General features: G+C 42.6%; 1 protein-coding gene across 2 annotated transcripts in view; it reads left to right on the top strand.

Moving 5' to 3' along the window:
• Window positions 1–278: 278 nt before the first annotated feature.
• Window positions 279–13,885, top strand: part of MAP3K9 (mitogen-activated protein kinase kinase kinase 9) — a 63,079-nt gene continuing 49,472 nt past the window's right edge. The window contains exons 1-2 of one of the 2 annotated variants that reach the window (XM_032113065.1): window positions 298–695; window positions 5,759–6,172. In XM_032113065.1, coding sequence (XP_031968956.1) covers window positions 395–695; window positions 5,759–6,172 — 715 coding nt within the window. In that variant the 5' untranslated portion in view covers window positions 298–394. Of the gene's footprint in view, window positions 696–5,758; window positions 6,173–13,885 lie in introns of both variants that reach the window. The other variant, XM_032113066.1, reaches the window with a different exon arrangement.

The following is a 13,885-nucleotide window of genomic DNA, read 5'->3' as shown; positions in this document are numbered from 1 at the left end:
CCGCAATCAGGTGAGGGCGGTGCTGACGGGCGGCGGCGGCGGCCAATGGCGGCGCGGGGGCGGGGTCTGCCCTGTCCTCCCCTCCCGCCGCCGAAGCTGCCAGAGAGTCAGGTGGCTCCGGGATGCGCGGCGGCGGCAGGAGGCGGAGGCGGGCGCGGAGGAGGCGGCGGCGGGTGGGGGGGATGCGGCGGCTTCTCCACGGCACACGCTGCCCGGTCTCGCCCCTGCCCGCGCTGGGCTGAGGCGGCGCCGCGCCGGGAACCCCCGGCAGCGGCGGCGGCACCTGCTGCCGGCGGGTGCCGGGCCGCATGAACAATAGGCGGCAGTCCCGGCCCCGCCGCCCCCCGCAGCGCCCGGGTGCCGCGGGCGCCTCCCCCTATGGAGCAGCCTCGCCATGGAACCCCTCACCGAGCTCAGCCAGGAGGGCGCGGGTGGCGGAGAGCCGCCGGGCGACGAGCCGCTCTGGACCGCTGTCTTCGAGTACGAGGCGTGCGGCGAGGACGAGCTGAGCCTGCGGCCGGGGGACGTGGTGCAGGTGTTGTCCCGGGACTCGCACGTGTCCGGCGACGAGGGCTGGTGGACGGGCAAGATCGACCAGCGCGTCGGCATCTTCCCCAGCAACTACGTGAGCAGCGGCGTGCAGGGGGGCGGCCCGGAGCTGCGCGCCCGATACCCTCCGCCCCCCGCCATACAGCGTAAGGGGGCCCGGGCCCGGGGCGGGGGGCTTGGCGCGTCCCCTCAGCCGGGAGGGAGGGACCCAGGGAAGAGGGGGAGAGGCCCGGTCCCGCCCCCTACCGTGGGCTTGGGCTGGATATGGGAGGGGGGACGGGACCGGCAGGACTGCCAGGGTTGTGGGGGGGAGCCGAGGCTCGGCCCTCCCGATGTCTTCGGGGGGGAGGCCTGGGCCCTTCCGTGGGTCCTGTTGGAAGCCGGGGCGGCCGCCGCCGGGGGGGAAGGGAAGGCCCATCCCGGTGGCGAGCGGCCGTGGGAGGCCTCGGGCCCAGCTGGCGGCGAGGGAGGCCCGCGATGGCCGTCGGCGGGGAGCGGAGGGGTTACGGCGCCTCAGCCCCTCCCGCCCAGGGGCTGCCCTGGGCCCCTGGTCTGTTCCCTTTCCCACCCGCTGAGGTATTCCTGCTGCTCCAGTGCCCTTCTGTCTTCCAGGCTAGCGCGCTGCTCCCGGGGAGGCAGAGCCTCGCTCAGTATGTTTTTAGCGTTTCACCGACGCCAGGAGCAGTTTCCCATTGTTAAGACCTGTGTTTCCAGGGGCTGATAAATTTTCATCAAGCGACAGAATCCTGGCGGCTGGGCAGTGGTGGAGTCACCAGGGCTTTGGTCATTTTCCCTTTAAGAATATTCTTAAAGGTTGCTGAAAGGGAAGCAATTGTTTCCTGAAGTGTTGATTCACTGCTAATACTTGTTCAGTATCGTCCTGCTTACTAACCAAAAGCTTATTATTTCTGACTGAAAAATTCCTAAGTTGACTTGTGTTACCAGGTTCCTCTGCTCTCTTACAAATTCTGTCCTGAAATACCTGTGAATGAGTTGTTTCCCCGTTTGGATATCTGGGCCTGCCTGAGGGTTGCTTGACTATGTTGTGATGCTGAAGGCACCGAGGGATCGGTTTGTTTCTGTGAATTTCTGTGCAGTTTTGAAGCCTTTGTTGGAGATGGAGAATAGGGCTGTTTCATCTCTACATTTTTTTAGTCACTGTACCATTGTAGAAAGAGAAACAGCATGGAATGACTGTTTCTACATCCTGTTTATCTATCACCACTGACAGTTCAGGCAAGGATAATGTTTTTTTTTTGGAGGGGCAGAGAAAAATCTTCAGACTAGTAGGCTTTTCTAGAAAGTAAAAGAGTGAAAAGATGGTTTGTCCTATCTAGGCTGTATCTCCAAGGAATACAACTAATAGCTTTTTTTCTTACTCTGTATTCTACTTGAAAGCATTTAGGTAAAACTCAGTAATTTGTACCATTGCCCTTGGGCTTGTGAAGGGACTAGGTGCTATTCCTTTCTTTCATGCTGCAACAGCATTGGTAAGTTATTTTTTGCCCCACACACAGAAAAAGCTTTGAATGAAAGCTTATTAGGTTTTGCTTTTGAGATACTTAGGAGAACCATTTCTGTAGAACTTTTTGAACCCTTGGCTCCCATTCTGTTTTGAGTTTTCAAGTTCAGGCTTTGTAACTGTGGATTCTTCTGTCTTGTTGCCTCTTCTATGGTTTGATAGTTCATAAACAGTTGGGGAGTTGTACCTTCCCCCTTTGTCTTTGCCTTACTCTTCCTGTGCCACAACAGGGCTACACTACTTCTCTTCTGTCAGGTCATCAACCATATGTTCATGACAAAGTAGAATTTATTGTCCTCCAGTAGGTTTGTATAATGCCTAAAGACTATGTTTTTGTTGTTTTTTTTTTTTTTAAGAAACAGTGCAGTTTGGACAGGGATTAAAGTTGTTTGCCATTGAATTGGATTTTCAAGTTGAATATTAGAAATCCTTTGCCAGGAATGCTATCCACTTTTAGAGCTGATGATGTTAGTTTGATAGCTGTTTGGAACAGGAATCACAGTCTACTGTTTAATACTTCATAGTCCAGTAAGTCCAGTTTTGCAGGAGTGATGCAAAGTGTCGCTCTGGACATGCACCTCTTCACAGAACCTATTTTTACTTGCTTTCCTAAAGGTTATTTTCATATTTAATGGAAATTTAGGAGTATGAGTTCTAGGGATTTTGCTTCTACTGAGAGCTGTACTAGTTTAGCTGGTAATTTTAGCCATCCATCTAGTGTTCTTGATTCTTGCCTCAGTGAGGGTACCATGAATGATAAGAGGAGCCTGTAGAGGCTGTCAGCAGTGGGCCGACTTGAGGGACTCTCATCTGCACTATGGGCTCTTACACACTTCAGACTGAATTAAATAGCTTAATCATGTGGTCTAATAAGGGCTGATTAAACGGCACCTACTTTGCAGTTGTCAACATGGCCACTGGTTCATGGTGTACAGGCTCTGTAATTCCTTACCGGCCCACAGAGGAATGATAGCACTTCAGTTCTTGAATTCTGTACAGTCCTGTACAACACGTCTGCCAAATTACACTGGAGTTCAGAGGTGGGGTTAGTGTGTTTAGAAATGTAAAGAAAAACAGGTATTTTGTGCCCTAATGTAGCTGTATAACTCAAACTATGAAAATGAATAAACTAACTCAGCAGAAAATACTTTTTAAAAACCCCAAACAAAACGTTTCTAAGAAGTGACTTTTTTTTTCTGAGGAAGCTACCCACGAGGGTGAGCTGGCCAGTTTGCCTTATAGAAATATACATTTTCAAACTAAAGCTAAGGTCGTACTTCCAGATAAAAGAACGTTCAATGTCACGCATTAGTTTTCATGTGGAAGCTGAAGTGTCTCCGTTTTACATCCCACCCCTATTAATTAGTGCCTCCAGCAGGGATGTGCTTTTTTTATGGAAAATGGGTGACAGCACACGAGGTGTTCTACTTTCCAGCCTTTCGGTTTCCTTTGCCCATCTCGTTCTCCTGCTTGCCACCTTACTGTCGCCCTTCTTCCCAGCACCGGGGCGGGGGTGAGGGGAGGCCGGGGCGCTGCCCGCGGGGCCGTCCCGTCCCGTCCCGTCCCGTCCCGTCCCGTCCCGTCCCGTCCCGTCCCGTCCCGTCCCGTCCCGTCCCGTCCTCGCTGCCGCTGGAGCTGTCCCTTCAGCACCTGCGGGCCGGCTCGCTCAGCTCTCGCTGATGTCCTCTCAATCCGTGAAATGCCCTAGCAGAACACTCGCTGTGAACAGCACCTGAACGCTGTGTGTCTGGAGTTGGCAGGGCAGGCAGTCCCCTGGTGATGTGGGGGGCGTGTTTGTTCATTTTCAGTCTTTTGACTGACCTTGTCCCTAGGAACAGGTTAATTGAGGATTGTACCAGTATTGAAATTCTATCAAGTGAAGAGATAGGACTCAACATCTGATTTCTTCAGGTCTTTTATTAGTAAGAAATGCAAGAGTGACTCTTCGTGTATTCTCAATGGCAGGGTAGTCTCACATCTGGATTTATTGTCATTACAGACTTGTTCTAAAATTTAGTGTTTCTGGTCAGAATCTATTCCTTTCATGTTTTCTAGTAATCTCTCTCTCAAGTATTTGAACACCAAGGTTGCTGCTGTAGGACTGAAATCTTCTTTGTTGTGCTAATCCTTGAAGTTCAGAGTGTTACCCAAAATATGTATTCACAGTAGGAGAAAAATAGATTGTCTTTGGGACTGGAAGAGACCTTTTCTCCTTCTGGAAGACTTTCTTGGTCAGTTTTCTATCTTGTTTCCCATTAATCTTTTGTTCATGGAACACTAGGAAAAGCAGCACAGGCATCCTTATTAAACTAACTCATAAGTTTGACTAATTTACAAAAGTAAGCCAACTTCTAAAAATCATGTTCAGGAAAGATGGAGCTCAGACGAAAAAAAAAAAAAAAAAGCCTTCAGCTGTGGACAGAAGAGTTTGTATTAACTCCATACAGTTTTGTGATAAAGTCTTGTACTATAGGAAAGACATTTGATTGGAATAAGGAAACTAGTTTACTCAAATGGGATCTAACCTGCTCCCTTACAAACTTCATTTCCTTTCTACCAGACGAAGCAGGGGAACAATGTCAGATTTGGCTTTTCAAATGCAGGAAAGTATTAAAAGTCTTGGTGACTTTCTGTTTAAATCTTGCATTATGGTACTCTTCCTTAAAAACTTACTAAAATTTCATTGACTGTAGTCAATGAAACCACACAACTATCAGACAGAGTAGCAGCACTGGTAGTCTACCACTGCTGTAAATTGAGCTGTGTCAACATGTTTTCATTGGTCAGTATGTGGAATTTTCATTCTACATTAGTCAGTGTTGGATGGGTTCTTTTGGCCACCAGTATAAACTGTGTTTAGTGTACAGTTGTACAGGATACATTTTCTCATTGCTTTTGCTCCAGGTACAATTTGTATACTGAATTGAGACATCTGCATCTGTAGATCTTTTTCCTGTATGATGCTGATTAGCCACCAGCCTGTAAAGTCAGTGTATGGGAATAGGAAGTTTTTGTAACAAAAATGCAGTGTGCGTTAATCAAAAAATGTTTTTCTTATTGCTTGCTCTGCACACTCAGTATGTGGTTTCATCCATCTGTTTGTCACACTGTTGTCGGTAACATCAGAACTGATTAACAGATCTCTTATGGGGAACAAATCTACAAAGCCTGTAGAGGTGTGGAAGAGTAAGTGTGATTTGGGAAGGACTAAAAGATTGTTCAACAAGAGACATTCAGATAAGGGACAAGTGGAGAAGCAGATGCATTTTGTGTTGAGTTTTAGCTGTTTCACATTAAACACTGTATTGTGAAGATTAGTTGGTGAGTGTGTTTTTCATTTTTGGAATCTTGTACTGTCACTGAGAGTATATCCTTAAGGGGGGTAGGGGCAGGGGCATCAGTATTATAGGGGTTTAAGTGTGGTAAGAGGTATTTTATTTTACTATGTTTTACCATTTACAGTGAGTACTTCATACAGATTTTATGACACTGCAAGCTCTGTTTTACCATACTATTTGGCACTAAAAGGTTGTCAGAAAGGCCTACTGCTTTCCTTTGTGCTGTTTTGGAGTGAAAACTGGCCCTTCCTCCAAGGGTAAGGGTGAGGTTGGCCAGTGTGAACCTTCAGCTGATGTACAGGCTGCATAGTTGCTAAATGCTTACATCTTTTTTCTCCTCTTTCCCTAGTCCTAGAGATCGACTTCTCAGAGCTTGTTCTGGAAGAAATCATTGGCATAGGGGGCTTCGGAAAAGTGTATCGAGCTGTATGGATAGGAGATGAGGTTGCTGTCAAGGCAGCTCGCTATGACCCTGATGAGGACATCAGCCAGACCATTGAGAATGTCCGCCAAGAGGCCAAGCTCTTTGCGATGTTAAAACATCCCAACATCATTGCCCTCAGGGGCGTGTGTTTGAAGGAACCTAATCTTTGCCTGATCATGGAGTTTGCCCGCGGAGGATCGCTCAATAGGGTGTTGTCTGGTAAAAGGATACCTCCTGACATACTGGTGAACTGGGCAGTGCAGATTGCCAGGGGAATGAACTACCTGCACGAGGAAGCAATTGTTCCCATAATTCACCGTGACCTCAAGTCCAGCAACAGTAAGTGCCACACAGTGAACAGTCAGGGTGCTGGGATATGGTTTTGGGGAAAAAAATCATACAAAGTAAAGAAGGGAGTAATGTTAATTTAGTATCCTTTCTTGTGAACCACTGTATCCTCTAATTCAATCCCAGAAGGGTTTATTTTTGTACAGTATGGTGCTACAGATCACAGGAAACGTGTAAATGCTTTCACTCTTTAGAAGCAACTTAAATGATTGGGTGCAAAAGCAACTGTAAATGAAGCATGCTTCACTAGTATTTCATATAGTGTCTAGGTTTTATTGGCATTTTAGCAGACTTCTGTACGTTATAAAGCCTTATTGAACTTAAAATCTCTATTATTCTTCCACTTTTCGGAAGGATAAATGCTTCTTTGTAAAGGCAAATGCTCCTAAGCTTTCATTTTACTTGCTAGATTTTCATCTGTATAGATGAGATGCAAGCCTGTTTTCATTATGGGAGATGTAACCCATTCCAGCTGAATTGGATCTTCTCTTTATCCATCATAGAGCTGGTGTTGACAGAAACATTAACTCGTGAGTAAAATGTCCTTGTACGGCCAGGACTTCAGCTGATATTTGTGGTGCTTTACGTGATACAGCTCACCCGTTAGAGAGCAGAGTAGTTAGGATTGTGGAAATCATGGTGATTTCAGCTGCTCTGTAGTACTGACAGCATTACTGTCTGTTCCTTGGGTCTTGTTCTTGTAGTGTGTCTCTTTTCGCAAACTTAAAACTTGAAGTCAAACACACACATAGAACATTATTTATGAGTGTGGGAGCAAAGTGCTGCAGTGGTTTCAAGATCATCATCTCCTTTCCTGATGCCTCTATGCCACTGTTTAGCCTTTCTCTCTGCTTCTCTGTCTAGATGGCAAGAGCAAACATGGACCTGCATGTTGGCTGTGGTGGTTTAGATTTGTGTGTTAGTATGAACTCATTGTCATTTATGGCTTGAGTTAATAAGAAGCTCTAATAACTGGGTGTCTGGGATGCAGGCATATGTTCCCTTTTGCTTTGAGGGCAGGGACATTAGCAAAGAGGTCTGACAGATGGGAATTTTAATATCTTAAATAGATTCACTAGTGCTAGCGTTAACCATTGCAATGCTGTAAATTTCCAGGCCTTGCAGTATCTTCTTATGTTTTTTTGACCTCACATGTCGTAGTAGTGAATTTACTTAGTTGGTTGTGAAAGAGTAAAAAAAGTATTATTAGTTCTTGTTAATGAGTTTGCAAATAGGAACGATAAGAGCTTTCAAGTTAGTTTCTACAGTATTGTTCTTATAGTAATGAAGTTTCACATTTTGTTAGAATAAGGCAATCTTAATGTCACAGAATAACATATCTAAACCCTTCCCTTACAGATAGCGATATATATGGGCATGTTGATAAATGCTGTAAAATTAAGGAATGATTTGCTTAGTTAATGAATGACTGGCTGCATCTGTGAATAAGAAATAATTGCCTTTCAGTGTCGTACCTTTCCTCCTTACCTAAGAAAATATTTACTTGCTTATTTTGCTAACGGGCCATTAAGGCTTCCTTGCTAAGTGCTAGTTGAACATTTTTAAGGTTTAGAATGAAAGTTATTCTAAGATAAAAAACTGTTAGCTTCTAGTATTTCACTGTTTCATTCAGATCAGAGACTTCTAGTTGTAAAAGGGAAAAGCATCAACAAGAGAACCAGCCCAACCAGAGGGACACCAGTGCACAGTGTTACCAACCAAACAGATACGGATGCTCGAAAACATCTGGACTGTCAGCAGCAAGACTAAATGTCTCTTGTCACAATGAATCAGCAGAGTATAATTCTGCTGCACTGTAAATGGTCGGTGAGAAGTTGCTACATGTATTACTGTAATTTCCCCCATTTGGGAGGAAGCAGTCGTAAAGAAAGAGGAAGAATGAGTGGGAATGCCTCTGAAAGGATTCAGAGATGTTCTGTGTTTGAAGGGGAAAGGTAGAGAATTTACATGGTGATCGTGACCAAGATAGGATCAGATCTAGTAGAGAAATGATGGGTATAGGAAAATTCTATCCCAGATAAGGCTGGAGCAAGCACTATTACATTTGGGAAACTAAATAAATGTTGGGCCTGGTACTGGAGGGAAGGACTTGAGATATTTTAAGGAAAAAGTATTGGTTTGTTTCTCTCTTTTGAAATAAGATAAATTAGTAACTTTGGGTATGGGCTTGACATATTACAACAGCTGTTTATTAAACAAAATGGAGTTCTTCATTCTGTGCTGTGTAATTGAAGAGAAATTTTTAAAAATATATACTATTTTAAACATTTGAAATACATGGGTTTTTTCTGAGTGTACCTACAGAGCAAGCATCATAAATATTAGATAATGACAATGGCGGAGCTTTTTTGTGGGGATACGGGATTGTAGGATAAACAACTTTGGACTGCCTAGGTCATGTCTTGATTGTTCTGTGACTGCATTGCTGAAATCCCTTTTCTCTTATATGTAATAAGCATCTTAGAAATTCCTCTGCTCTGTTTTCTGTGGAAAGCTTTTTACTAGTTTTGTAAAGATTAGTAGACTAAGTATATTATTGCATCCTGATTAATATATAGCTTACTTTTTTTCTGTTTTTCTGATGAACTTAGTTTTCTCAGTTGCTGTGGATAATGGAGAGCCGGTTATCTTGTTAGCTTTGTGCCTGTAGAATTACAAGCTTCCATCATTTTCTTTGCACAAGTTACCACCCACCAGGTGACAGGCAGTGATGTGTCTGTGGTGAGGGAAGAGCTTCTGCTTGCAGGAACTTGGAAAGGATTCTTGCAGATGCATTTCTTACATGTACTAAACATCTACAAGCACAGTAGAGCTGTCATGGGAGCATCAGCTGTATTGATTTACTGGTTGGTACTGCCTGTGTTGAGTAATAGACTGTGATTCTCCTACATCTCATCTTGCCTTCAAGCACCAGCTGGGATGTACACTGTGCATCGGAAGCTACAGGATGAGTTAGTTTGGGAGTTAGGGAACAAGATGGGGGAGTGGGAAAGAACAGAGTTGCCTTATTTAAAATCAGTTTTTCTACTAGAATAGAAGAAAATCAGAGAATGCTTTGTTGTCAGATGTCTGCTTATGTTTAGACAGACACAGAATGCATAAGAACAGTACTTCATGATGAATCTTTTAAGCAGATCACGTTACATTTTGAACGTGTCAAGTGGACACCCTAAGACAAGTCTGAGAAATTACCCCATTATATAAGGATTTGGGAAAAAAATCCTTTTTGATTTAAACTATTGCAGCTTTGTGGACTCAGTATATACCAAAACAATGCTCAGAATAGTTGTCAACATTTCTGGTAGTGTAATAAAGAACATAGGGTTTTGATTACTTTGGGAGGTAACTTCAGTTTTGTTCATCTGAACTGAACTTCTGACAATTATTTGAAGATTCCGGGAGGTGTCTCTTTCTTGAGATACGCCTCATCAAAAAGCACTCCAAATCATTTGTCTGTTATCCATCTTTTTTGATTGAAAGAAGGAATTTTTTTCTGTTCTGTAGTTTTTCTTCTTTTCATTTTCATAACTTTACATTTAGTGCTAATACATTTGGAGTGTAGGAAAAGTGCTCTGTATGTTTAGTACCATGTTTGAGGAATATGTATTGTAAATCTTGGAGGTTCTGGGGGCTGCCTGTTTCATTGCTTTGGGAATGTAATCAGGAAGTGAGTACAGAAAGGTCTTTACAGAATAAATTGCACACTTGTGATTTAGTTTTAGAGACTCTGAAATTACTTTGTTGAGTGTGAGTTCAGCTGGCAGTAAGTCTGGTAGACAAGTGTTTCAGTGGCATTAGCAACTCATATGTCAGTCATAAAACTACACGAGAGAAAGAAGATTATTTAGGACAGCTATTTGGTTCTGCTGTGTGGGGAGATAAGTATTTCTCTTTTTATTTTGGGCATTTGATTTAAGGGATTCAATCTATTCCAAATGAAAATTAGTCTTATTAATCTGACAGAATCCTCACTGGCTGCTGCTGCTTCTCTTCGTCTGGTGATATCTCCAACCTCTCCTTCTTCAGCTGCATTTTGGTGAGCCATTGAGCATATGTTACAGAATCCTTGGTAGGCCTTTCCCAATGTGAAAGCACCTAAATAATCTAAATGCTGACCTATAGAATAAAAGCAACTAGAAATGCCCACTGAAGTCAACATCACTGCACTTAGAACAGCTCTTAAGAGTTTTCCTTTCTTTTATCTCTCATCTGTGATTCAAGTCTCATTTCTGGTCAGAGAAAAGTGCCTGGAATATAATGCTTAGGATCAAAAAGGGAGAGTCCTGTTGGTTTTAGTTGGTCCTGTTTCTGTTTGTCTGTCAATGTTAGATATGCCAGCATTACTATAGGAATAAAGCCAGTTAACTAATACTGTGGAGAACTAGCAAAAGCGTATTTGCTCTTTTTTGTGACTGTCTCAGCAAAACATGTTTGTTATTTGCACTGCATAGAAAGATTTTGCTGAGGGTGTTCATGCCAGTTAGCAAAATGCTTTTTAAAAGTCACCATCGTTGTGTTCCACAAAGTGGCACAGAAGATTAGCAGCAAAATGACATTGCCAAGGTCAAAGAAAGAGGAAAGGACAGAGGTCAAAATAAACCCCAACAGTTCTGATTCAGGCAAGTTCAGTAGTTCTTCTCTTCAAGTTATTTGAAGTCTTTATCTCTCCAACTTTTTGGATCACCAGTGTAAGCTTGTGGTGTCCTGAGATTCTTTCTAAAAGAATTCCAAACTCTGCTATAGTTTTGCTTATTTAATGTAGTTAAGTCTTTATGTGTTCATAAAGATGCCAATAGAGCTGACTTTCCACATGGTCTATGGATAGTTGTTCCTAGGACTTAAAAGATTCCTTATTTTTTAATTTTAATCCAGTCATAGCTGACACTCTTCTGTTGGTCTTTTCAAAGCAGGAAAAGTTCTTGTAAACCTCTTCCTCTGTCTGGCAGAGGTGTAGAGGAGAACTCTTCCAGGGTCTGCTGAATGTACGTTGGCAGAGCAGTTAGGAAGTCTGCGCTGTTATTGCTGCTTCTGGTACTCCAGCGTAATTTGCTGACTAACTCTCCAGTGTTGTACCTTCTATCAGAATGGATTTCCTTTGTCAGTCCAATTAAATGACTGTGAGTAATGCTTCCTGTAAAATGTAGTGAAGCTATTTCAGTGATATCTGAATGCTCTTCACTGGGTGAATAATTGATCTGTTCTTAGTTGGGTTGTTACCCAAGTTACACTTGCCCTGTACGAGGAAAGTGGTAAAAAGGTGAATTTTTTTGGGGGGGGTTAGTGGTGGTGTGGAAGACAACAGCTGGAAGATGAATTTTCAGGGAGCAAAAATCAGTAAAAGTCCTTCTTTTCTTTCTTTTTTTCTAAGTTTAAAAACTGTGTACAGTAGAAATCAGGCCTTTCAAACAGCCTGAATATACTTGTAAGGCTGATGAAAGATGAATTTAGGTTCTGCCCTTATGCAATTACCTGATTCTGTAAACAAGCTGTAAGATATTGCTAATGGTGCATAACTCCTAGTTCTGGTTACTCTGCTTATATTTCTCTCTCTCCCCCGAGTATCATCATTTGTGCTGATATCCTGGTCACTTCTGCTGTAGTTGAAAAATTCCAAATAACCATAATTTTTTTGCTTGTGGTAATATAATGAGGAAATTCATGCCATTAATACTACACATTTTCATTGAAAATAATGAAAAAAACCTGATTTTATGTACTATTAGTGCAGAAGATGTAAATTTTGCCTGGAAGTGTTGCTAATTTTTAAGATGTTAAAATACCAGGAATTCCCAGAAGTAGGGTGATAGTTTGTATGTTGTACTTAGGTACTTTCTTGGGATTTTTCTTCCTTAGCTTTTGTAAATTAGTGCAGCTATTTTCTTCTCAGAGAGGTTTGACAGATGCTTTCATGTTGCAGTCTTATTTTCATGTCTTAGTAGATTTCTGAGAATTCCAAAATAAATACGTCTTCTGTAAATGGTTTGTTTTAGTTGAATATGGATCGATACTTTCACTGTTAATTGCAAGTCAAAAGTAGGAAGTCTTTCTGAAATAAATTTGATGTCCACAAGAACACTTTGGTATCCTCCCACCCACACTAAGTAGTAAAAAGGCAACTTCACAGAAGGAATCCGTTACCTTCATAGACAAGTACCTCTCATTTTTAAGAAATGAAATTTGTATATTACACTCAAAAACCTAGCCAATATCCTTTTCATGTAATTGAGCCGCTGTGTACATTTTTTGCAGGGTTCTCTCTGCTCCTAAGAAAAAATAAGAGTTGTGGTGTTAAGTACTTTATCCAAGCTGTGCATATGGAGGCATAGGACAGACCTCAGCTCTGTCGTGCAGCAGCTGTCTGTAGGCATCCTCTGAATTCACTGTCTGACCATCTGTGACAGAGCTGGGAAAGATCTGTGTTCTTCTGAAATTTCTAAGGAGCCAGTCAAGAGTGAAAACAGCCTTGTGGTATTTCTGGGAAGCTAGAATAATTCCTTGATCTCCACTTTTTTTTTTTTTTTTTTTTTTGGTGTTTCTTCCACATCAATAAACTTAATTTGAATTTTGACTGACATCTGTCAGCAGCTTCACGTTTGCTTTTCTTATCAAACAATTCTATTCAGAATTTCAACATATCTGAAACAAACTCGCTCTTGAAGCATCAGACATTAAACACAGTCTTGGTCTTTGACGTGATGATTCATCACCCAAGGTGATCCCTTAATTTTAAGTACTATCCCATTTTGAACACTGTGTATATTTCCTTATGACAGGACAAGGGAAACCTTAAGCTGTTTGAAAGAATGCGGGGTATAACACATGGTTTTAAGTAGCTGCTTTTTGGTACATGTTCGCTTTCTGATTCTAGGGTAGTTTGTTATGTTGGTGTGACTTTGATTGCCAAAAGGTTGCCAAAGTTGACTGGCATGTCTGCTAATTGCTGGTTAATTGTCCAACTGCTAATGAAAGGTCTTCCTCAGACCCGAGCTTTTTGCAAATATGAAAAAGAAATAGTAACAGAACCTCATGCACTGAGAAACTATTCCAATACATAACAACTCAGAATTATATTGTTGGGTTTCATCACTGTTTCTTAAGATCAGAAAGAAGAGCTCTTGCCCACAGAACAGTAAATCTGTGTCCCAGTCTGTAGAATAGTCATTATGGTGGTCATGGCAGCGTGGTGCAGCATCACTTAGGGCCCTCTTGGGGAGGGAAGCAGCCAGAGGACACGCAGTCTTCCTATGAACCGTTTGTATTACTGCCACGCACAGCTCTTCCACTTTGCTTTCTAGAAGCATTGTTGTATTGCTCACACATTTATTGTAACACCATTTTTTATTTAAAACAAAAATACCCTCCCAAAATAGCAAGCATTGTCTAGTGCACATACGGGTTCCAAATTGTCTCTGAAATTCTGTATGTGCTTTGAATGCTGTGCCTGTCATCACCCCAAGACAATGCCTTATGTCTGGGATAATTTTTACAGCTACAAGCCAAGCTCTTAGTTTTCTGTACATCCATCTCTGATGTGTTGTCAAACATGCTCCGGGAATTTGCTTTGGCCATTGAGAAATATTAAGATCTGCTGTTTGTATTACAACTGGAAACATTTAAAATGCAAGCACGGCTTCCTCCTTGGCTATGCGTAGATTAATTGTTGAGATGTGTAGCAAAGCTCCA

Source organism: Corvus moneduloides, chromosome 6, assembly GCF_009650955.1.
Source record: "Corvus moneduloides isolate bCorMon1 chromosome 6, bCorMon1.pri, whole genome shotgun sequence".
Taxonomy (NCBI): Eukaryota; Metazoa; Chordata; class Aves; order Passeriformes; family Corvidae; genus Corvus; species Corvus moneduloides.
The sequence above is the reverse complement of the archived record's forward strand: the minus strand, read 5'-3'. Positions and strand labels throughout refer to the sequence as shown.